The sequence below is a fragment of the Pelodiscus sinensis genome, chromosome 1, assembly GCF_049634645.1.
Source record: "Pelodiscus sinensis isolate JC-2024 chromosome 1, ASM4963464v1, whole genome shotgun sequence".
NCBI classification, from domain to species: domain Eukaryota; kingdom Metazoa; phylum Chordata; order Testudines; family Trionychidae; genus Pelodiscus; species Pelodiscus sinensis.
The window spans coordinates 84,650,047-84,675,759 of NC_134711.1; the positions used below are offsets into that span (position 1 = coordinate 84,650,047).

Sequence of the window (25,713 nt, forward strand, 5' to 3'; positions counted from 1 at the left end):
GCACATTGCTTTAGAATGCTTGAATGCAAGAAGTGAAGACTACTGTCTAAAAAGTGTATGTTCTTGTATGAAGCAAGTCTGAACAGCAGAATTTTTCTACCGTTGCATCATAATGTGAACGTCCCTCCCTCCTCCCCCCTCAAAAATAAAAGCTTCTTGTGAATTCTTTGGTCAGAGAGAATTTAGTTTTAGGCTGCAGATTTTTCTTTTTATATTGTGGATTTTGCCCAGGTCTGGACCGAGCCATTCCGGCACTCTGGGCAGATAGTTTAATTGCACCCCAGGTTGGGGGAGGGCGCGTGGAGCTGGCGGCAGCAGGACGCACATGCCCGGCCCGGCTCGGCCCGGCTCAGCCCGGCTACCGCCGCTGGCACGCAGCCTGGGGCCGGCTGAGCCTGGCCGTGCAGGGCCCCGCGGCCGCGGTGGGAAGGGCGCTGCTAGCTGGTGCTGTGGGGGTTAACGCGGCTGCTGCAGGGTGGCCAATGGGAGCTGCTGCAGCCCGCGAGCCAGGCGCGCGGTGCCTGATGGCAGCTATAAGGGGTGCTGCATGCCCATTAAAGCTGCCATCAGGCACCCCCCCCATAGGTTGGCACCCCGGGCAGCTGCCCGGCTAGCCCATGCCTTAATCCAGCCCTGATTTTGCCCAGTACTAACTTTCTTACAAGTTTTACAAATTAATCCTTGATTGATAAAGCAGTTAAAATAGACTTTTTTAGAGAATGTTTTTATGTAATTTAGGGATAACTGTAAATCAAGTAGTGATGTTGTAGTGTCTGAACCTAAGAATCAAGACTGAAAGCTGCAATAGATCTTTGTAGGAGTGAAAAGTGGCTTAAAAATTAGATACTTTCTATCATTTCCTGATTACTATTAGTGAGGAAATTATCAGCTTCCATTACTGGAGGTTGCAGCTGCTAAAGCCACATGTTTTCACTTACTGAAATCTTCTTTTAGGTGTGGTTTGGAGATGATAGTCCTCTAACTCCACGAAGTCCTCTGACTCCCAGACATGGCCCAGGCTTGGCAGATGTTTTCCTGTACGATCAGTGGATATCTGTGCGGCATGAAGCAACTCTGGTGCCTATGCAGGAAGATCTGTCCATTTGGCTATCTGGACTGCTGGGTAATGCTAAAATATGTTGTTGTGTAATGAATTTGAAAGATCCATTATTCTGGTCAATGTTGACCTTTCATATTCACTCACTTGGAGCATTTTCATGAATGTGGCTAGGCTTGTGTAATGAAAGTCGCATAAAAATGCATGTTCTTGTTTCAGATTTTATGAGCTGACAACTGTCTATGCTGTCTTAATACCTCTCATTTATATTTCCTGTTCAATAACTACTCTGTCTAGTCTAATTAAATGACTATTTTATTTGATTTTTTTATCTGAGTTTTAATAGAAGCAGTTTTTATAAATAAACCTATTAATGTATGCTCATTCTTTTTTTAGAATCTAAAGCTATAGGGTATAACTAAAACAGGCTGAAACAATGCATGTCAAGAAAGGGGAAACATGGTACAAATACTGATTTAGAGTTGTATTTCTGTTTTCTGTAACCAATAAAAACTTACACTTTATTATTACAGTGGCAGATTTCCATGGTGAACAAGTAAGATAGCAGAAACGTTAAAGTTTACACCAGTCATCGTTTTTAGTTGAATACAAAAAAAAATTGTGCTCAAACTACTGGTGATCTCACTTCTGTTGTAGACTACAGCTTAACTTTGTCTTTTTTTTTTTTTTTTAATGATGGAGTGCCATATCTGAGTTGTCTGCATATAGTTTGTTAGCTTCCCTTTCTCTGGAATAAATTTAATATTTTTCCACATTTTTATTTTCAGGGGTAGAAGTTGCAGCAGAACAGTTGCTAGAAGAGCTTGATAATGGCGTACTACTCTGTCAGTTGATTGGTGTCCTTCAAACCACAATTAAAAAATGCTGTAGCTCAAAGGACTTACGGGTATATCGTCTGACTATTACAGTAATTTATAAATGTCATTGCGTTGTGTGTAATCCCCCTTTAACTGAATTTAACGAAATGGTACTCTGCATGAATTGTACCTGGAAATAAGAAACATGAAATCTTGATAGATCAAATAACTAGCTACAGTTGAGATGTTGGCTATTCATTGGGGGAGAAATCCTACTATCATCACTTCAATAAGAGGTATGCTGGTGGAAGGTCTGACTTAAAGACCTTAGGAACTGCCCTCTCAATGCTCTGATTCCTATTGTGGGCATGGGAGGGCTAACAGGATAGGGGAAACCAAAACTGTTGACACTTTATGCAAATTTTGTATCAACATTGATCACCAGGCTAGAGCCACTAATACCTAAAATAAAATGTGTATGGGAGACTTGTTCAGGTACCACTTTAGGTAATAAAGACATGTGGCAGAAATGGATGAAACTCACAATTTATATAAACTAGAAGATTGAAGTCTTTATGATATAACTGCACCCTGACCCACATGTGCAAACATTCACACATGCAATGTGTGATTGAGATGTACAAAAGATAGAATAGTGCTTTCAATGTATCATAAATATGCTGAATCACTGATTCCACAAGTTAATTTTTTCATGGGGTGGGTGGCTGCACCACAAGAACCTTGGGCTACACCTTTCATGTGCTCTTGACCTCCTTAATCTGGCAACCCTAGGAAACAGGGTATACTGGATTAAAGATTTTGCTGCTCCAGGGAGGGTGGTCTGGGTGTGCGGGGGTGGGGCGTTTACCTTCTGCCTTGCTAACGGAGGCGCAGATCGCTCTACACTCCCTGCCACTCTCAGGCACCGCCCCTTGCTGCTGTGGGAGTGACAGGAAAAAAGCCTCAGGAGAAGCAGCTCTACGTGCTGCCATTCCCCCAGTTTGGAGAAGGGAGACTGGCAGCGCACAGGACGGCTTCATCTTCCATAACAAGGATGCACTCGGATTAGGGACCCTGAGAGGATGGAGGTTCAAGTGTATTCCATAACTAACAACAACAACTCCTGATATCAATGTCCAGCCCTGGCAGAAAAATGGGTATAAAAGAAATAACTTGGAAGAAATTAGAATAAAGAATAACCTCCAACATAAAGGATCTGTTGTAATCCAGATAGCCCTAGAGCTGTTTTTGCTAGAAGTACTGTACATAAAAATAGGAGTCAGTGTTGTTGGGTGTTTTTTTTATAGATGCAAAGTAATCATGTGATGGCAGCAACAGTTAGCATCTACCAGTTGATAGAAAACACTTACACTACTGTTCCCTTTATCCAAACTCACTTTCTTTTTTTAGATTATTACTCTGTGTTGTAGAAGCTGAAAGGGAGACCATTATTTTTTAAAATAGCTAAATATAGTAAGGCTAAAAATCCATAACTAACTGCTAGCATTCTTTGTGAAAGAGTTGCTTGATAGTAAAAAGGGGGCAATTTCCACAGCACACCATATTGTATTTATAAGCTAAGGGCCTACTGAATTCACTGATCATTTTAGTAAATTTCATGGTCATAGCATTTTTAATTCTCCTCAGTTCTGTATTCTCATCAACCTTTTCATCAACTATTGGAAGCGGCCCACATCCACGCTGATGGAATTGACCTCGTTAGCACTGGTCCTCCGAATAGTAATAGAACACTCCCACCTTTACATATGTGTATATCCCTGCCAAACTGAAGTTTGCAGTTCAGGCATCTGGTGAAGTGGGTTCCAGCCCACACAATCTTATATCCAAATAAATGTGTTAGTCTCTAAAGCACCAGAGGACTCCTCATTGTTCATACATAAACTACCTTTTTAAACTGTGTACGAGAATGATGACTTGCCCCTTGTAGGCCTATATCTGACATGACTTTCCCCATCTGACAGCAAATGGGGGAAAATCTTTGTTTGCATTCCAGATATGCATATAGGTTACATCAGCTATAAAAACTAATACAATAGTTATTAGCCAGCCATCAATGTTGTATTTTAAATGTCACCTTATTTCATCTTATGGAAATGTGTTTCAAAATGTCACTTATCTGTGCACAGCATATGTACATTATTTTTTTTATTTTACATTTTTTGTCAGAATTTTCCTATGAGACGTGTCCCATGTAAGAAGAATGCACCGTCAGGATCCTTCTTTGCAAGAGATAATACAGCCAACTTCCTTAACTGGTGTAAATGCATTGGAGTTGATGAGACTTATCTCTTTGAATCTGAAGGTTTAGGTAATTTATCCCTTTTTGTAAAGTTATTCTGGGGGTATAGAACTCTGTATGGGCCCACTCTTTAGCTTACTGTGACATTTTCTTAGGGTGCCCAGGATTGTGACTCTTCCCTCTTCCTCAGCTACAGAGAAGTCTTACTGGTGTGAAACTGTGCCAGTTTCCTGACATACAGATAGCCACCCAAATGCATGCCATGGGACTTATTTTTGCCTTGCAGGCTAATGTTTAATGTACCCCCATGCCTGACCTTGGCAAAAGCATCCCCCTGTAGCATGCAGCCCCTGGCACAGGACACTCATAGTAATTACCAACATTTGCTGTCTCCATAGCTGGAAGGTTACACCTCAGGATCAGGTCCTCTATAATAATGCTGAATTGCAATCGGTTTATGGTGAAAATGACTAAGTTTATTAACCAAGAACAGAGATTCACAGATTCAAAAGCGTAGTGAGTAAGACTAATAAAAACTAATAGTTACAAATGTAACACATTTCCTAGAGAGTAAAGTCTAGCAGGCTATAATCCTTCTCCAAAACCATCCCTCACCTAAGACTTTCTGCATGGCTTGCTGATTTTCTATTCTAACTGGGACTTAGATTTTATCCCTACATGCTTTGAAATGTCGTCTTCTGAAGTGCATCCCCAGATAAGATTTCTCTGACATGCTGATACCATGTTGTGTTCACATCTCCCATCAACCTATTGTTCCTCTTCACTTGACATGTAAAATGGAGTACCTTTGTATTGACTTTACCGTGCTTAATTTACATTTTACTAGGCCCCACAAGGGGTGGGGCAAAAGGGACAGTCACCCCAGAGCTTGGTGATTCAAAGGGGCATTGAGCCCTTTAAATTGCTGACGGAGAACTGTGCAGCATGCTCCGGGCAACTCTTTGGGCTGCCTGGGAAGGCTCCCTGCCTCACTCCGTCTGCCAGCCCAGAACCTGGCCCCCTGCACCTTCACCAGGAGCCTGATGTGGCTGTTGACTCCCCTGCATTTCACAGGGAGAATTATCTTCCTTCGTGTTTGGAATAAACCATGTTCTCCCTTTGGTTACAGACTTCAAAGCATTATATCTGTACATATACATCATTTCTCATATAATCTTCATACATCCATTTATAATCATCATGATCAATATGTCACTAGCATTCATTTGATACCTCACAAGATACTTTTGGATAAATACTATGAACATAGTGTGTTAGGTGTAGTGAGCTTGTCAAGCCTGATGGGCTTTTAAAGCCATACTTGAGCGACAGGAATAATCGTATAAGTAGTGATAGGGACTTGGATAGACTGTTCATGTGAGAGAACCTTTGGAGGGTCAGTTGCTTATGGCTGCATTGAGTTCTCTGACTGAATAGTGCTTTTGAAGCCTCTGAAAAGTTGCGCTGTGGGAGGGGAAAAAATTAAAAATAGTGCCATGAAATGGCAAATTTTCTGCATAATCCTCTCCCTCCCCAAATTCAAACTGATTGAAAGACAGATGTGTGGGTTTTTTTTAAGTGGCAAGATACTGCCTGGACATTGTTAAAACACACACACACATCCTTTGCTCAGTATTAGAAAGCTTTCTTACTGTATAAAGGGCTCCAGAATAGCACACACGTGATGGCTACATTAGAGAGCTACGTTGAGAGATTGTGCCTGAAGTTACAACAGACTCTTAGTAATTAATATTTACCTCCAGATCTACCCTATATGACTCAATGCCTTACTTTTCCTCCTCTAACTAGATGGTTATGAAAACCAAGATTGTCAAGTGAGTTTATGCCTCTAGTGTTCAGCTTGTACCTGGTAACCAGCAGCTGCTGGACTGATCTTCCAGATGGCATGAAATCTGTTACTGCTCCTTAAGAAATGTTGTATATTTATTGTAAGATAATTAATTAAATGTTTTTGCATCACTTACTTTTATATGGAGACAAACAAGCATTAGCCTTTCTGGAGCAACTCAAGTATTCTTTAAATATTGCAAAGTTATTTACCTGTCAAAAGAACATGAAAAAATTACCTATATCTGCAGTGTGCATCAAAACTTTCAATAGTGACCAGAAATGTAGTTGGCAAATACAGTAAAGGAATAAAAGATTTTACATATTTAATTTAAAAAAACAACCCTTTTATTACACACTGCTAATGCTTATGACACTTTAATGGCATCTGTCACTGCTTGCTTATTTTAATTCATTCCTACCAGTTCTTCACTAGACTGTTTTTCTACTAAATTAGAATGAAATATATAAATAAATGGGATTCCTAGCTAAGTTATATATAATTTAACTTCATAGTCATACATTTATTGTTCTATTTCAGTCTTCAGAGGTGCAAGTAGAAGGAAACAAATGCTCTAATGGAGTTAGATTGTATATATCCTTGGTTCCCTCTGTATAAACTGAAGAGCTTGAACTCATTAACTGCACTCTGTCACAAAATACTTAAAATATATTTAACTTCCTTGGGATCAGCAGTCAGGATTCCCTAATTCTGTATTGTTTTGTTTGTAGCTACAAGTATTTTGAAGTCTGTTTATTGCTATTTTCAGAAACTGGTTTCGTGGCATAAATGCCAACTTTGTGGTCCTTTGGCAATGAGTCTCTTTAAAGAGACTGCAAATCTCGCCCCAGTTCCCTTCCTTCCCAGGCAAGCTTTCAAGCTCTTGTTAAAGGGTGGAATGGGAATGCTTTTCTGATTTGGCAGTTACCCGTTCCTGTAGAAGAGATGTGCATTAGCAACAACTTTTAAAATAGACGGGAGGTTATAGAAGTAGCAAACTGAGGGTGCATCTATACTGCACAGTAGCTCGAAATAAGATACGCAATTTGAGCTATATGAATTGTGTATCTTATTTAGAACTTATTTTGAAATAGCTTATTTGGTAATTTGGTGTTGTGTACACAGAGCCAAATTTTGAAATAACCCACTAGTCCAAAATGTCCCTTACTCCTCCTGGAATGAGGTTTACAGGGACATCGGAATAGTGATCCCATTATATTTCGAAATAATGGGCTTGCTGTGGAGACCCGAGATAGCATTTCAGGACACTCTGGTATCCTGAAATAGCATTGCAGTGTAGACATAGCCTAAATGACCCCAGAATAGCATTCACATGGGCAGTAGTCTGCTTCTACTTGCTCTGTCCATCTAACCCACTCTGATACCAAGCCAAAAGTCTTGATTGCAGGTGAGCGCCATCTATAAACTTGAGACTTCTGTTTGTGATCTAGGCATAAAGCTGCTCGTCTTCACAGCCTATCCCACCCTACCCATCTTCTCTCGTTCACTATTGAGATGTCAGCTCCCAACTCTGATTGGTTCTTTGTCAGATTCCATCACCCACCTGTTAAATTGTCAGGCAGGCACCTTCTGTCTTGTTGAAAGTGTTTGTAATATCCCACTTGAAAACTTTGTCTTGTGAATTTACACCCTGAAAACAAGATATAGAAAGACGACTCTTAGGCAGGGATGGGCAATAATTTTTGCCGTGGGACCTAAACGGGAAGGGGCGGGGCTGCCTCACCCCCAGACAATGATTGGTCTGGTGTTAGGGGTGCCCCTTTGCCCCCCCCCCCCCCCCCGTTCCAAATAGGCACCCATGCCCTGGAAGAGGCTTGGCATGCTCCTTCACCTCCAGGCCAATCAGGGCTTGGGGGCGGGGGAGTGCGTGAAGCTGCCTCCTGCCCTGTGAGGAGCATGTGGCGCTTTGAAGCACTGCGTGCAGGGCGGAAGGGAGGGCGGAGGAGGCTTTATGTGCTTCCCTGCCCCTAGGCCAATCAGGGCCTGGGGGTGGGGGAGCTGCGTGAAGCTTCCTTCGCTCCCCTCCCCACCCTGCGAGCAGCGTGAGGTGTTTCAAAGCGCCACATCCTCCTTGCAGGATAGGAGGAGGCTTCGCGCGCTCCCCCGCCCCCAGGCCAGTTAGTGCCTGGGGAGTGCCTGAAGCCTTCTCCGCTCTGCCTCTGCGGCTTCAAAGCGCCACACGCTTAATTGGCCTGGGGGTGGGGGAGCAGCAGGGTCTCCGCGGGCTGGATCTACTCGCTTGGTGGGCTGGATCTGGCCCACGGAGGCCCTTTTGCCCATCCCTGCTCTTAGGGAATGGATGAGAACCTTGACCACCTTCTGTTTCTGTACTTAGTTCACAATTCACTCCCTTATCTGGTAAAGCTTTCCAGATCTGAAGCTTGACTTATTTTTTCCTCTGTAGTTTTGCACAAGGATCCAAGACAGGTGTATCTCTGTCTATTGGAAATTGGTCGCATCGTATCAAGGTATGCATTCCATGTATTTTTTCCAATGAGAAGCTAAAAATCGTATTGTGTTAAACATAAGTTTTAGTGTTGAGTTGCGTACAGTATTTTGCAAATTGCCATCTTTTAATACAATGAAAATAGATTCTGTTTTGGTTCAGAGATTGACAGCTCTGCTGTTATGTACAGCCTGTCCATAGTGTACTCTTCAAAACTTTCCCATTATTGCTCATACCTGCCTGAATGAATGTTTTTCTGGAGAGGTACAGCTTCACAGTGCTTCTTAATATGGGCTGAGCCTGAATGTCACAATCAAGCACATAGTTATGAACAAGTTGTCTACATTTGTAAGGTGGCGTGGTCATGTATGGGAAACCTAAGTGGCCTCAAAAGAAGAACTTTAAATTTTGTTCTTAAAACTTAAGTTTGAAAAATGCCTCAATTGTTGCAGAAATTTAACTTTGAAAACCTCTAAGGCTTCTCAGTCTCCTGGGTTTTTTTTTCCATTGGTAATAAGAACAATAACTGGACCCAGACAGCAACAAAATGATTCTATCCAATTTAAAGCATATCTGAGAGAAATTCTAACCTTAATGTTATTTGACTTGTTAGATCACTAATCCTCTGACAGATCAGGCTTTTCTTATCTGAATTGCCTTTTCTCTGTTCACTTATTCAGCACTTTGCATGCATTTTCTTTGACTCCTTTGTTTTTGTTTAGTTTCATAAGGTCTCCTCTTACCTCATTCGCATCTTTTGTATTTATGTTCAGATATGGAGTTGAACCTCCTGTGCTAGTAAAACTGGAGAATGAAATTGAGTTAGAAGAGACATTGTTAATGACATCTGGGCCTGTGACATCTGTCAGCACCCCACAGTCATGTTGCCACCATGGGGAACTGCATGAAGCAGTAAGTATTCTGCATATGTCCTACAGTGTTGGCTTTGAATTACTCCAGCTCCTAATTTTGCATATGTGCTATTTAGATCGTTAAATACAAGGATTTTCTTTGTAGCATATGTGTACCCTCTTGCACTGAAAAGGCAACAATATGCCTCCTCCAATGGACGTAATGTACATAATACGTCTTTTTATGTATAAGTGGTTATGTTACCTGAGTACAGAACAGATCTCTCAGCATAGGGAAAGCTTGTACTGAAATCTCTCCATCCTTCTTTCCTATACTGATGGAAGACAGGAAAACACTCACTGGTTAAATAAATAAATAAATAAATAAATTGGAAACTCAGTGTAGCATATTAGATGGGTAAGTCTTAACTGGTATTATTTAATGATGTTTGACCAAACTATCTAATATGAAAAGAATAGGCTCTTTTAAACATACATTACAAAACAAAAGGCTTTTTATATGAAAACTTGCTGATGAAACACATATGCTAAAATATCTTGGTGCAATCTGGGAACAAATTTCTGCAGTTGCACTCTTAAGGAAACAGACTTTCATGCAGAAAGGAAATGAATCACTTAGCTTGTGAACAGGCCATAAGGGACTGATACACAGCTTCTCTAAATTACTTTAAAAGGAGTATTTAAGCCTAATGTTTTAAAAATAACTTCCTTCGTGGTCTGTGACTTCATAGTATGACAAAATCCATCGTGACATGCACTTCAAGTTGTGAAAATAATAATAAACAAATCACACCTGCATCTCATTTTGACTGCTTTATTCAATTTTGCTTCTCTGGAATGCTCCAACTCTGTCTTTCTCTATTGAAGGGTGAGTAATTCTGTAGCTCAGCAGCATTGTTGCATTTCTATTTTGCACCCATTCTTTGAATCCCTTTCTCTACTTTTTAAAATGAATATTATTCTTTAATTCTAAGGGAAGCCACCTGCAACTTACCTTTTTTATTGTCTAGGCTGTTTCTCTTTTGGTCTCTTTTCAGATATGTTTTTCCTTTGTAAGATTACAAAAGATTTCCATCTGTCTTGGAGAATACTAGTGCTTTTGAAGCAAGTACAGATTCTTCACCAATTTGTTCATCTGATGAAATAGGTCAGACTAGGCCTACTAAAAATTCAAGAATTCAAGAAAGGCCTAGTCATCTGGTAAAGAAAAGGAAGGGAATTTAAGTAGAAAAAAGTGTTTTATTAAAATGAGAAATTAGAAGAACCAGATGTGAGCTACTCCATAAATTAATCTTGTGTGTGTGCATATGTGCTCGTGTGTGCCTTTTTACGACATTTTTTTATATTCCATCTAGGAGTTTTATCTGTCAGTCTTGTAAGGAGGGAAAGTATTTTGACAGGGATATATTTAAACTTTTGTCATGATTAAATGACCTATGAATGGTTAATCCACCAAAACAAAAATATTACACATGTAATCTTATAAAAAAAAAAAATTAAAAAAAATCCTTTCACTTTTTTAACAGTTACTTTCCTTTTTGAAATCTAGGTTAAGCACATAGCAGAAGATCCTCCCTGTAGCTGTTCCCATAGATTTTCAATTGAATACTTATCTGAAGGACGTTACAGATTGGGAGATAAAATACTCTTCATACGAGTAAGTGCAGTTCTTCAAAGTTTCCTCACCTTATCTGTTAGCTTTCCATCTGTCCTATCTGACATGTGGTCTGAGCTTTTTCACTTGTGCTGTATAGACATATGAACCCAATAGGAATGCACAATCTGCACATGTCTTGTGTCTGGATTCATCCCTGGACCATTGGCAGTGGCCTCCAGTCGTCTTTCCCTTGGGTAAACTGTAGTGACTTAGGAACATAACAGGGAGGGAATAAAATTTAGACACACGCATACAGGAACATAACAGGGAGGGAATAAAATTTAGACACACGCATACTGAAAGTCAAGGCTAGTAGATTGTTGTAATGGCCTATTAGAATATCCATACACCTGTCTGAAATCATGATCATTTTATATCTTTAAAACCTTTAAAAGGACCAAAATTCGAGGATGGTCCATCAAAATCTACTCACTACCAGGCTGACAGAATGGCTTTGACCTCAGCTTGGAAGGGGTGGTAATTGGGCTCACTCTGCAAATAAAGTTGTGAGAAGCAGAACCAGCAGGAACTTTAGTTTGGTCACGAGGCAAGATTATTATTTTTTTTAATTTTATTAAACCTGGCTTAGAAGCTGATGTGTGGAGAGATTGGGTGGGAGCATTACAGCGACCTCTGTACTTGACCATTGATCGTATAGTGTGTGTGGCAGCCACGACACTTTGGAGTAAGCAGAGAGAGGCAAAAAACATTTTTATTTTATTTTATTTTTTTTACCATCTAATAGTAAAGGGTGGTTGGAGCTTTAGATATAATACTGTATGGCCAAAAGCATCTTGTTTGAACCCTCAGCATCTTGTTCTTCAGTAGCTGTGAATACCTGGAATTCTTACCAGAACACTGCAGATATTGAGGTCGGATATGATAGAGGTCTATAAAATCATGACTGGAGTGGGAAAAAACTTTTCCTTATTCACTATTTACATGTTCCCATGACATAAGAACTAGGAGTCACCAAATGAAATTAACGGGTAGCAGATTTAAAACAAAAAAGTTTTTCTTCACACCGTGCACAGGCAGCCTGTGGAACTCCTTGCCAGAGGAGGTTGTGAAGATCAGGATATTAACAGGATTCAAGAAAGAACTAGATAAATTCATGGAGGTTATGTCCATCAACCTAAGCTATAAGCTGGATGGTTAGGAATGGCGTTCCTAGCCTCTGTCAGAGGCTGGGAATGTGTGACTGGAGATGGAGTGCTTGAAGATTCCCTGTTCTGTTCACTCCCACTGGGGCATCTGGCATTGGCCACTGATAAGACAGGATGCTGGGCTAAATGGACCTTTGGTCTGATCCAGTATGGCCGTTCTTGTGTTGTAAAGGACAGCAAGCAGAGATAGAGACAGACAACTTATTTTCTAACTAATAGGCTTAATCTTCTATTGTCTGGGTGTCTAGTTCTTTTTTTTTTTTTTCCAAGTCCTGGCTGTTGGTGCTTTGGTCTGTACATACTAATTTGAAAATATTATTTAACAAGGAAACAAGCCCTGAAGTCATGAAATAGTCACTACACAGAAACCGATCTTTATATATTCCTCATGACTTTCATATTAAATTTGTATAAAATTTTTGTGTTTCATAAAGAAGCTCTCTAAAGAGGTGACAAGTCTCAGAGTAGCCATTCTAGTCTGTATCTGCAAAATCCAAAAGGAGTCCTGTGGTACTTTAAAGACTAAAGGTATGTCTAGACTACAGGCTTTTGCCCACAGAAGTTTTGTCGACAGATACTGTCGACAAAGCGCATCTAGATTACATCCGGTTCTGTCGACAAAGCAAGCCACTTTGTCGACATGACAATGTAGACGCAAAGGACAGTGTAGATGCAATAACGCCTTCTGTCGACAGAACTCTGTCGACAAAAGGCGTTATTCCTCGTAGAATGAGGTTTACAGCCATCGACAAAACCGCTGAATTATGTCGACAGAACTCAGCGGCAGTGTAAACATTGACAAAACCCTGTACACAACCAAACCCTAGACACACCCAAACAGATTGATTTGAGCATTACCTACCATAAATATAAATAAGCATTTGTGAGCAAAGCAGGGAACACAGGAAATCACTAATCTCGGTATCTCTTACACTCAAGGAATACAAGAGCTATAGATCCCTGGGAAAAATAACAAAAGCTCATATGCCCTTTTCGATGAGTGTATGTTGACCCATCTTGAGAGTCCTAGACCAGTCAGTAAGTCAAGTGAGCATTCTGCCCTCCTGCTATCTGGTGATGGATGGTTGGTGAGAGAGGTGAACATATTCTGCCCTTAAATAAGATTTCTGTTTGTCAGATGACCATCCAATCAGCTTCAGAACCACAGTTTGGTGGTTGTGGGATAGCCCAAGGAACCAATGTCTACACTGCATGCTTATTTTGAAGTAACTCATGTTGTTTAAAGTAACAGAGTGCGTGTCTACACAGCAAGTCCATTATTTCAAGATGGCAGACTTCTTACTCTGACTTCTGTAACCCTCATTTCATGAGGAGTAAGGGAAGTCCAAGGAAGAGTGTTCTTCCTTTGACTTTCGGCTGTGCAAGCAGCACCAAGAGTTGAGTTACGCTACTTCGACTTCAGCTACACAATGAACATAGCTGAAGTTGCGTATCTTAACTCGACATGAGCCTGCTGTGTAGCTATACCCTTGGGCTATGTCTACACTGCCCCCTCTTGTGCAAAAAGTATGCAAATGAGGCGAAGTGTGGAATATTGCCAAGCCTCAGTTGCATAATTAATGAGGCTGCTTTTTGCACAAAACCCCCCTCTTGCACAAGAGCCATTTTTTTTCCAGTAAGAACAGCTCTTGTGCAAGAGGGGCAGGTTTTTGCGCCAAAAATGGAGCCTAATTAATTCTGCAAATGAGGAACAGCGATATTCCATGCTTCCCCTCATTTGCATATTTTTTGCGCAAGAGGGGGCAGTGTAGACATAGCCTCCAAGTCTAAATTGGGAAAGCCAGTTTTCTTGTACCTGGTCACACTCTGTAAGTTGGACTCCTTTGGTTGGAAAACAATCATGGTTGATGGTTCCAATTTTGGTCTCTTCAGGGAGATGTCAGGCATTACAATAAGCTGCCCTGCATCTGTCTATGACAGCTGTGGGGAGTTCCTGCTACATACCCAAAAGGTAGGTCAAATTCTTTAAAATGGCAATTAGTCAACTGAAAGTCACAATTTGGAAAAAAGGTGGATAAGATAATATCTTACTTTGTATGGGGATGTAATTAGGATGCTGTGGCGGAGAACACATCACAGCCCAACATGATAGCATATAATTTTGGAAATGGGAACGACACAAAATGAGAAAGTTAGTTAAACAGAAAGGGCCATGTCTACACAGCAGAGCTAAATCTGAAATTCAGAAATCTGAAATAAGCTATGCAACTTGAGCTATGTCAATTGCGTAGTTAAGTTGAAATCTTATTTTGGCTTTTGTTGCTGTCTGTATAGCAGGAAGTTGAGAGAGCGCTCTTCCTCTGACTTCCCTTAAACCTTGTAAAATGAGGGTTATAGGAGTCGGAGTAAGAAATCCTCTGACTGCACATTATTTCAACATTTATGTTGAAATACAGGCAGTCCCCGACTTACGCGGATCCGACTTACGTCGGATCCGCACTTACGAACGGGGCTTTCTCGCCCCGGAGGTCGAGGTAGCGGATTGCTACCTGCGAGCTCCGGGGCGAGACAGCCCCGTTTGTAAGCTGCTCCGGTGCCCCTGGTCTGCTGGAGACCGTCTCCAGCAGACCAGGGGCACCGGGCAGGTTCCCGCGCTTCTGAGGCTTTGCCAGAGCAAAGCCTCAGAAGCGCGGGAACCGCTGCTGCTGCCGCTTGAGACCCGGTGCCTGTGGTCTGCTGGGGACCGTCCCCAGCAGACCACAGGCACCGGGACTGAAGCCGCAGCCGCGGGGGGGAGAGGTCCCGCGTCTCTGAGACTTTGCCAGAGCAAAGCCTCAGAGGCACGGCACCCCGCTGCCGCTGCTGCTCTGCTCCCCGTGTCCCTGGTCTGCTGGGGGGGGGGGGGGGGCGCGGATAGTGTGCCCCCCCCCCCCCCCCCAGCAGACCAGGCTTTTGTTTTGGACCCTGGAGCAGAGCAGCTGGGGCGCTGCAGATTGGTCCTGCAGCACCCGCTCTGGGCACTACTGGACCAACCCGGCAGCATCCCAGCTGCTCTGCCCCAGGCGTCCTGATTCAGCCGCTGCTGGTCAGTTTCAGCAGTGGCTGAATCAGGACGCCTGGGGCAGAGCAGCTGGGGTGCTGCTGGGTTGGTCCAGTAGCGCCGAGAGGTGCTACTGGAGCAACCCAGCAGCACCCCAGTTGCTCTGCCCCAGGCGTCCCCAAGTCAGCCGCTGCTGAAACTGACCAGCGCTGACTACAGGAAGCCCGAGGCAGAGTTGCTCTGCCCCAGGCTTCCTGGAATCAGCGCTCATCAGTTTCAGCAGCAGCTGACTTGGGGAAGCTTGGGGTTCTTAAGTTGAATCTGTATGTAAGTCAGAACTGGCGGTCAGTTTCAGCAGCGGCTGAATCTGGACGCCAGTTCCGACTTACATACAGATTCAACTTAAGAACAAACCTACAGTCCCTATCTTGTACGTAACCCGGGGACTGCCTGTAACTGCTTGACTATAGATGCAAACTATATTATTTCAGAATAACACGGCTGTGTAGGTATACCCAAATTAAAAGGTACAGTGCCAAAAGTAAAATCCCTGCAAGCTGCATGGAAACTTTTTAAAGTGGCTCAACTTAAATGTATACCCCAAATTCAAAAATACAATAAGAGAATCAAACAAGAGCCACTGTGGCTAAGCAACAAAATAAAAGAAGCAGTGAGACAAAGTATCTTTAAAAAGTGGAAGTAAAATCTTAGTGACGAAAATAGAGCATAAACTCTGGCAAATGAAGGGTAAAGATATAATTAGGAAGGCCAAAAAAGCATTTGAAGAACACGTTGGTAAGCCTAATGTCAGTACCAGGCAAACTGGTTGAAACAATAGTAAAGAACAGAATAATCAGACAAATGAACATAATACATTGGAAGAGTCCGCACAATTTTTGTAAAGGGAAATCATACCACACCAATCCATTACAATTCTTTGAGGCTATCAACAAGCATTGGACATAGGTGATCTAGGAAATATAGCGTATTTAGATTTTCAGAAAGTCTTTGTCAAAGTCCCTAACCGCAGGTTCTAAGCAAAGTACGTCGTCATGGAATGAGAGGGAAGACCCTCTCGTTAATTAAAAGATAGAAACAAAGGGTAGAAATCAATTATCAGTTTTTCAGAATGGAGAAAGGCAAGTAGTGGTGGCCCTCATGGGTCTATTCAGGGACCAGTCCTATTGAACATATTCATAAATGATCTCGAAAAAAGAATAAAACAGTGAGGTGGCAAAATTTGCAGATGATATACAAACTACTCAAGATAGTAAAATCCAAAAGCAGACCGCAAAGAGTTAGAGAAGTGTCACAAAACTGGGTGACTGGGCTACAAAATGGCAGATGAAATTCAGTGTTGATAAATGAAAAGTAATGCACACTGGAAAACATAGTCCCAACTATGCATATACAATGATGGGGACTAAATTAGCTATTACCACTCAAGAAAGAGATCTTAGAGTCCTTGTGGATAGTTCTCTGAAACATCCACTTAATATGTAGAGGGAGTCAAAAAAGCTAACACAGCATTGGGAATCATTAAAAAAGGACAAGATAAGACCAAAAAGATATATTGATTCTATGTAAATCTATGGTATTGCCACATTTTGAAAACAGCGTGAAGATGTGTTTGCCCCATCTTACAAAAAGGTAAGTTACAAAAAGGAGTTAGAAAAGGGCAACAAAAATGACTTTGAGTATGAAGCAGTTTCTATACAGGGTATGATTAATAAGACTGGGACTTCTCATCTAGGAAAGAGATGACTAAGGTAGGATATGAGTAAAGCTTATAAAATCATGACTGGTAGGGAGAAAGTAAATAAGGAAAAGTTATTTACTCCTTCTCCTAACACAGAAATTAGGGTGTCACCAAATGAAATTAATAGGCAACAGGTTTAAAACAAACAGAAGGAAGTATTTCTTCCCACAACTTACAGTCAACCTTGCCAGAGCTCCTTGCCAGAGGACTTTAATCCTCGTGCAAAGAGGTTTACAGGATGTCAGAGTAAGAAGCCTGTTATTTCAAGTTTATTTTGAAATAATGGGATTCATGTGCAATGAGCGCGTAACGTTATTTTGGAATAACAGATGTTATTCCAAAATAACTCTGCTGTGTAGATGTACCTTACCGGGGTTCAATAGAGAACTAGATAAATTCATGGAGGATAAATTCATCAATGACTATTAGCCAAAATGGGCAGGGATTATGTCCCTAGCCTCTGTCTGTCAGAGCCTGGGAGTGGGTAGCAGAGGATGGATCACTTGATAATTTCCTGTTCTTTTCATTCCCTTTGGGACATCTGACTTTGGCTGCTCTCAGAAGACAAGATACTGAATGGATCTTTGGCCATGGTGGGTCAGGCCATTGTTACATTTTTATGACCAATTTCTGTTGGTGAGACAGATGAACTTTTGAGTTACATAGAGCTCTTCAGGTCTGGGAAAAGTACCCTGGCTACAGCAGCATTGCATGCAACAATCTGATACATACATATACTTGTGTTATTACAGTATAATTCCAGTTATCTGTTTCCTTTTTCTGCAAATCTTACTTCTCCAAATCCAGTTTTCCTCTTCTCCGGCACCCTATGTTAGTTAATAATTGTTTTTGTTTTATTCTAATACCCAGTTATCTGACAGTTTCAGGTGTCCCCCAGACCACTGTACTGTTTGTATTTTTTTCTTATAATATTATTTGTATAACACCTTGTAGCCCATAGACACTTAGACTGTTGCCCCTACGTAGTCAGTCAGTATCTCAGTTCCAGGGGGGGAACCTTATTAATGTCAGAAGGGGAGCAGAAAAACCCTGAAATTCTTTCCTATTTAAAACAAGGGGAAATTCAGGCTAATGTATGAAAGAGTGTGTTTCAATACATTCAGATTGATAGTGCCTTACATTTCCTATGTTACAACTAGTAATAAATTGTGTATTAACATAGATATGAATGTAGCGTTCTGTTATCGGTTTCTTCCCTCTTCTCAGATGCTGCATGGAAAACATGTGATGGTACGTGTTGGTGGAGGGTGGGACACTCTTCAAGGTTTTCTGCTCAAATATGATCCATGTCGAGTGTTGCAGTTTGCAACTCTGGAGCAAAAAATCCTGGCGTTTCAGAAAGGTGGCCCCAATGAAGTCATCCCCGATTCATCATCAAGAACTCTGCAGCCTTCTTTCATGAGTCCCATATCAGCTGTTAATATGTTTCAGAAACAAAATTCGAAACCACCCACTCCTGTTACAGTTCGAAAAGCTGCCCAGATGGCCAGTGGCAAGCAGGCATTATCTAAACATCTGCAATCACCTGGCCTGTCATCCCCAAAAGCAGCAACCAAGTCCATATCTGCTCATTCCAGATTACCAGGATCTCCAGCAAAGGGTGCCCAATCTCCTTTCAGAGCCTTAACAGGTGCTTCAAAGAAATTGGATTCTTCTGCGCGTAACGTACCAACTTCCGCTATTTCAAAACTTGCACAACCTGTAAACAAAAGTTCTTCCACTGTATTAAGTACTGCTCCTGGTTGTTCAGGGCCACTGCGCAAACGCATCCGGTCCCCTGATGCTCCTAATGTCAAACTTGCTCCATCCCAGAATTCTCCAGTAGCAATTTTACATCCTGCCCTCTCTTACTCTACAAGTCAGCTTTCAGAGTTACCTGGGACAAGAGAAATGATGGCTTTGAAACAAAAATATGCTCCTTCTAAATGCAAAACTGTATCTAAGTCCACGACCAAACCTAATTCAGTTGCTTCAAAATCCTCCTCAAAGTCTGCTGCTAAGCCACCTAAGGCAAATCTGCCTGTTGTTTCTAAGCCTATGCATTCTTATCAGTCTCTTGCAAAAGTAGCAAATCCCACTTCTGAAAGTAATGATGAAGCATCAGGAATAGGGTCCCAGCCTCCCAGAAGACTGCCACAAACAGGGCTTGGCCCAGGGAGGAACCTCAGAACCACTCCAGTCATAAAACAGTCAGATTCTGCATCCTCACTTGCGGTTGGCAAAACATCAGGGTTAATGCCTCCACTGGTCTCTCCAAGCAAGAATATATCTTCAGTTACAAATAAACGACCCGCAGTAAAATGCGTACAGGGACAAGATAGCAGTAGAAACCAACAGATAGAATCCAATTTATCAAAACATCCTGAACGCACACCCTTATCTGTCGTACGACTTCCTCAAACTTCGGCCAAAACACAAATGACAAAGAAGACTGTACAGCCTTCCGCAGCAAGTCAATCTCTAATCAAAACCTCCCAAAAAAGTGGTGAAACCCTGGCTTCAACAGCTAAGAAGCCCATCTCAAAAGGAAAGACTACAACTGCATATCGCAAAGAGACCCCTGGTATGTTGAAAGATCCTATTTTGAAGTCTAAACAAGATGATCACTATTTTGTTATGACAGGCAGTAAGAAACCCAGAAAGTAAGCATAAATATGGTGCTTTCCACTTATGTAACACTAATCACAGTGGTAACACTATGTCTCAGACGTGTGTTGTGTGTGTGTTTTTTAAAATGAGGATTATTTCCTATATAGGGAACCCTTGCCATTCGCAGTGGCTGTGTTCCTACATCTTCCGCCAATGGCTAAATTTGTAAATACTACAAGCTGTGGCTCCTGGCCCGTTCCTCCCCCCTGCCCAGTGAGTTCCCAAACTCACTGCAGGGGCTGGCAGCCATGTGGAATTCACTGTAGCTTCCAGGAGACACAGGGAACTCTTGATTGACCCCCCCCACACACACACACACACTCCCAGCCCCTTGTTACCCACCCCCAAAGCCAGGCAATCTGTGAACATGCAGAACTGCAGATAGCAATTTCACAAATTGCGAGGGTCTCCTGTGTATTCTGTCCATACTTTGTAGTTAAATATCTTTTCACTTTTATGACACATGAAAACTACATTTACTTGCTATTCAACATATAGTATTAACAGAGTATGCCTGTTTGTTGCTGGCATGATGCTTTAAGGCTGTTTTGGTTTTGGAGAGGAGAACTGTTGCTGCTCTTAAAATGATTTTAGCTTATTCTAGATATTTCTCCCAAGCAGGATCCAGATGATATTCAGAACGCTCTGGTACGTCGGTGTCAAGTACCTGCTGACTCTAGTTATGTTTCGTATGCTGTACATGTATTATTGATATCTGTAAAAGTCAATTTATTACAACACAAATAATAGGATTAACACTTACATGAGTTTGCTGAATTAGGATAATGAATCAGATTTTGAATGGATAGTTGATCCATAGAAGAGGAATTAGGACTTTAGGCCAAGATAATGGCTGAATTTTTGGGTCCCCGCTGTGAGATGCAATAGAGTGGCCTGATATTTCAGAACATTCTAAGCATCCATACTCTGACAATCTGTCCTCCTAAGGTATCTCAAGCTGGGCATAAGTCACTTTTGAAAATCTTGATTTTTGGCGTTCATCTATTTTTCGTGCCTTGAGTATGTTGAGTGCTTAGTAATGCACACTCTGAACCTCATGGTTGAATGTCACTGTTCTATTATTATTGTTATGACAAGATGCATTCAAAGGAAAGAGGATGGTGCTGTTGACAATTTTATTAAGTTGCCATTTGTGTTTTTAAAGTGTCTCTTCCCCTTCCCCCCAGGCAATGTTGTTTTGTTTAGATCTGCTATAGTAACTTTACATAGTCATTCCATTTTGGAGCCAAGAAACTGTTTTCCAAAGTGCTAAGTGTTCAACTCTGCAGAGGGCTCCATGAGGCTTCTGTACTACTTGCAGAACACTTAAACCCTTAAAATAGGGTTTAGAAGAACTAGTATGGTGCCTCAACCTTTACACAAGTATGAAATTCCCTGAATGAACTAAAACAATGGTCACTTGCACTAATTACCACCTCTGGGTCAGTGTTATCTGAAGTCAGGATATTTTACAAGTTTAAGGAACAGCAGTGCAAGCATTTTAAAGGAATCTTGCCTTAAATTTCATAAATGGACTATGATTGCATGATTTATAAACTAAGAGAATGTTTTTCTCCTCTTAAGGAATTTACCTAGGGGCATATGGAAGGGATATATTATAGTCTAATGTTTTTCTTCTCAGAACTGGAGTCAAACAGCAGTTTATAAATTAATCATGTTTTTTAATTGGCGGCAGCAGCAGCCTCACAGATGTGCCATTATTAGCACCTTGTTAATTCTCTGTTATTTATGGCTATAAAGTATGCATACGTACTGTAGAGTATGTTAGTCTGCTGAAAGTGAATATAGCGTACTGTAACCAGTCTATTGGCTAATACTTTGGAATATTAAATACACCAACTATGATAACTGATACAACATGTCCAAGAAGCTTGTTTAGCTACAAAATTCAGGTAGAAAAAGTCTGTTGCTAAACTGCTTTGTCTACACAATGGTGAGTTTGGCCTAGTGTAAATGGGAAAACTCTAGTGGCTGCAGTTGAATGAATCTCATGCTAGTAATGAATTTGGAGTGCTGACTCATGAACTGAAAAATTCATCTTCACAATGAGAGAACTGCTTAAAAGTAGACTTCCAAATATCCTGTAGTTATGATTCAGTACATCTGCTTGGGTAGACTAATGGCAGAACTCTTGGGTTTCTTTGTTATGAACTATTTATGTTTTTAAAGTTCTTTTAAATTGCTATGAAATAATTTCTCTAAGTACATACTAAGTCTGTCATATTTTGAAATATAACATCATGGTTTCAAAGAGGAGGAAATTGGATGATTTCATCTTTGACTTGTAAAAGTTCATGTTTTAAAGGAGATTAAAATTCAAGCTTTACTTTGTGATTCTAACAAACTTCTGAGCTGGGAAAGTATGGCACTGCAGGGGATAAAATATGCCTTATATCTGAAATCAGTGCAATAAGCTCTTAAAAGGTTAAGCAATGCACATTATGTTCCTTCTGAATTTACAGAGATCAACCTGAGTGTTGCGTTGAACAAATGTAATAGTTATAAAATGTTGACCTACATTCAATCTTTAACACAAGTTGCATAACTTGATTAAGGCTTACATCCTGTAACTTGGCATGGAGTGAACTCAAAAAGGATAGCAGTTGTCAGATTTAACAAAACTGCTCTTGTCATTCTGAAGGACTCTGATGGGAAATCTGTAAATTTTTGCAATGTTTACATTGGCAAAAGGTATGTCTAATCTCCTGCTGGTACCAGTTTTGTGTGAAAGAAGTTGAAGCAAGTCACTGCATTCTTGACCCCTTTTCTGTACTAATACCGGTTATTTTAAATAAACTTTTTATACCACACTCTGATTTTAGTCAGTGATTGATTTAAAATGCACAAACTTGTTTTGCATTTTGGTGTATACAATATTGCACTTCAAAAGATGGATTTGTCTTAAAGGTTTATGCTATTGTAGGACAGTGGTGGGCAACCTGAGGCCTGTGGGCAGCAAGCAGCCCATCAGGGTTCTCAGTGTGGCCCACAAAATATTTTGTTTACTACCATAATTACTAGTGTGACATGCATGTGCACTGAGGTGCATGCTGGTTGCATGCAATATTGACCGTGAGAGTGGTGTACTCCTTTTGCATTCCATCAAAGCACTGCTACAGTTCAATCAACACCTCCTGCAAATTCTAGGTAGATAAGCACAGTTAGTAGAATACCCTATCCCGGGAAACCATATTGGTTCTGACAATCTTGTGACCCACTGAGATGGAGGGCCATTCATGTGGCTCCATTCGCTAGCCTGGGTTGTCCATTGCCATTGTAGGACAAAACATGAAGAAAATTCTGTCAAGCCAACACTAAGATACAAAGATCTGTGCCCAACCTACTTGCTTTGGATTAGATTCCAAAATTTTAATTCCATGAGTTCATTTCAGTGAGGCTAATCACAGCACAGAGATCTGATTTTTAGACTAGTCACATCTTTTTGCACTTCAAATGAGTCCCAAAGCTCTTGGTTCACAGTACTTTTATTTCCAGCTTCCTTTAAATTAATCACTTGTACTCCAGGAGCCTGAGAGACAGCTGATGTGAGCTCTTCATCAGTGACACTTCTCACAGATGCATGCAGGGGAGGGACAGGGGCTCATTTTGCTGTCTGAAGGAAGGATGGATTTTCAACCTCTGACGGTCTGTATTTTTATTGGGGGGAGAGTATGTAGACCTCATTACCTGTGTGTGTATATAACTTAATAATGTTTAATAATGAGCCATTTTACTATAGAAGTCCTCAAGTCCTATTTTTGGATTGAGGTATCATTAAGGGGTTGCTGTTCAAACATGAGATTACTTGTATTGTGATTCCTCACAATACAACATATTTATTAAGAAAAGGGCAGCTATCTTGTCAAGTAGTTTATTTTCCTTGTTATGATACCTCCCCACTACAATCTTCTGCAGAGGTTACAGTAAAATATATTAAATCTGTACAAAATAGTAAAAAGTTACTGGTGTGAATAAATTGCTGAAATATTATTAGTGTTACATAGAGGCAAAACCTTTCCTTCCTCATTGATAAAATGGATATTGGCAGAACAGTTTAATTTTTTTTTAAATCAAACTCAGTGACACTTTCCTTCATCATTCAAATTAATGGATTATATACATGGAAGAATGAGATGTGCACATTAACACAGTAGTTGCAGGTTTGCAATTAAGTCAATCAGATCCCAGCTTTATACTATAATGAGCCACATTCAAGCCTGGCAAGCATCATTCATCTCCCCTGAGTTCAAGAAATGCAAGTATTGGTGTTGGGTAGAAGGAGGGAAATGTTGCAAGACACTTAAAATGGCAACTGAATGGAATTTTGTAAATTTACAATCTTTCCCCGCTCTGTGAATGTGTTTATAATAAAAAGGAGACTGCTAGTGTTGGTCCTGCTGAAGCTACTGAGACAGCTGCCATCCTTGCTGGCTAGTGTAGGAGCCTTATAATTATAAGCAAATGCAGGAAGAAAATTGGTTCAAATCGACTTACAATTAAGTGCTAAAAATTGTTGAGACATATGGGCTACGTCTCAACAGCTTCCTTTTTATGCAAAAGCCTATGCAAATGACGCATAGATTAGATATGGCTGTGCTTCATTTGCATAATTAGATGTTTTTGCGCAAGAGGTTTTTGCACAAGAGCTGTTCTTTCTTAAACGAGGAAGAATGGCTCTTGCTCGGGGGGGTTGCACAAAAAGGCACTGTGTAGATGGCACTTTTTTGCACAAAAAACGTTTGCGCAAAACCAGCTCCAAATTAATTATGCAAATGAAGCATGGCAATTTGCTAATCTGCACTTCATTTGCATAGGCTTTTGTGGAAGAGGGAAGCTGGGTAGGTGTAGCCATGCATTATAAACATGTGGACAAGTGTCTGTCTAGACAAATTTACTCAAGCATTAGTGCCCTACATGGCTGTGTCTACACTGCAGGGCTTAACTCAAAATAAACTAAGCAAATTGAGCTACAGCAATTGCGTAACTTATTTTGAAATAGCTTATTTCAAAACGGGGAACGTCTACACAGAACTTATTTCAAAACAGAGCACTCTTCCTCCGCCTTCCCTTACTCCTCATGCAATGAGGGTTACAGGAGTTGGAATAAAAAGTCCTCCAGCTTGACAGTATTTTGACACTATTTCAAAATAACTACCTACTTTATAGACGCAGACTAAGTTATTTCAAAATAGTGTGGTAGTGTAGACGTACCCATGCATGTGAATATTGGCTATTCCCCTTTGGAAAGGAATATCTTTTCTGTCTCATGGTTTTCTTTTTACTAAGGGCTTGTCTACACTCCTACTCATGTCAATGTAATTTATGGCGCTCAGCGGGATGAAAAAGCTGCCCTCCCTAAGCAAGATCAGTTGCATGAATTTATCTACACTACACTATGTTGGCTGGAGATGCTTTCCTGACAATACATATCTTCAACCTACATGAGTGGTGGAAGATTTATGCTAATAGACAAGCACTCCTATTGGCATAATGTATCTTCACCAGCCTTGACGCAGCAGTGCAGCTGCATTTGTATAGCTCCACCGATGTAGCAGTAATGCAGACTTTGCCCATGTGTTAAACCTGGAATATTTGGATTTGCATTTACATTAAAAAGCTTCTCTGCTCCAGATAACCTTTATTTTTATCGTGAGATTCGTTTGTCTAACAAATGTGATGCACAGCTGCAGCAGATCCCAATTTCGGAGCAGTGAAGTAATCCAAAGGCTCAAAAATTCCACATATAATTAAATTCTCACTAGTCTGTGATTTATCTCCCATCATTTGCTGGGAGGATATGTCTCCAATGTTTAGAAATGACTACTGAAAAGTATTCTGTACACACCAATAGGCTAAAGACAACAGAAAGTGGTCAAGAATAAGGAATCTCATACATATAAATATGCTGAAATTCACATTATAATGTACCATCTATAAAGTCATACAGGGGATAAAAAGCTGTAGTCAGTCAGGTAGAAAAGGAAATTTGAGTATTCCAGAGAGACTGACAGATAACTCTGTGGCTACGTCTAGACTGGCATGATTTTCCGCAAATGCTTTAACGGAAACGTTTTTCCGTTAAAAGCATTTGCAGAAAAGAGCGTCTAGATTGGCAC

General features: G+C 40.9%; 1 protein-coding gene across 5 annotated transcripts in view; it reads left to right on the forward strand.

Annotated features, from left to right (window-relative positions):
* The window catches only part of GAS2L3 (growth arrest specific 2 like 3), a 35,737-nt gene extending 13,330 nt beyond the window's left edge, over positions 1 to 22,407 (forward strand). For 3 of the 5 annotated variants that reach the window (XM_075934208.1, XM_075934212.1, XM_075934221.1), the window contains 7 exons: positions 955 to 1,123; positions 1,846 to 1,964; positions 4,063 to 4,204; positions 8,410 to 8,473; positions 9,225 to 9,363; positions 10,873 to 10,980; positions 18,134 to 22,407. In XM_075934208.1, the coding sequence (XP_075790323.1) occupies positions 955 to 1,123; positions 1,846 to 1,964; positions 4,063 to 4,204; positions 8,410 to 8,473; positions 9,225 to 9,363; positions 10,873 to 10,980; positions 18,134 to 19,573 (2,181 nt within the window). In that variant the 3' untranslated portion in view covers positions 19,574 to 22,407. The remainder of the gene's footprint in view (positions 1 to 954; positions 1,124 to 1,845; positions 1,965 to 4,062; positions 4,205 to 8,409; positions 8,474 to 9,224; positions 9,364 to 10,872; positions 10,981 to 18,133) is intronic. The other 2 variants (XM_075934225.1, XM_075934232.1) reach the window with 2 other exon arrangements.
* The last annotated feature ends 3,306 nt before the right edge of the window (positions 22,408 to 25,713 follow it).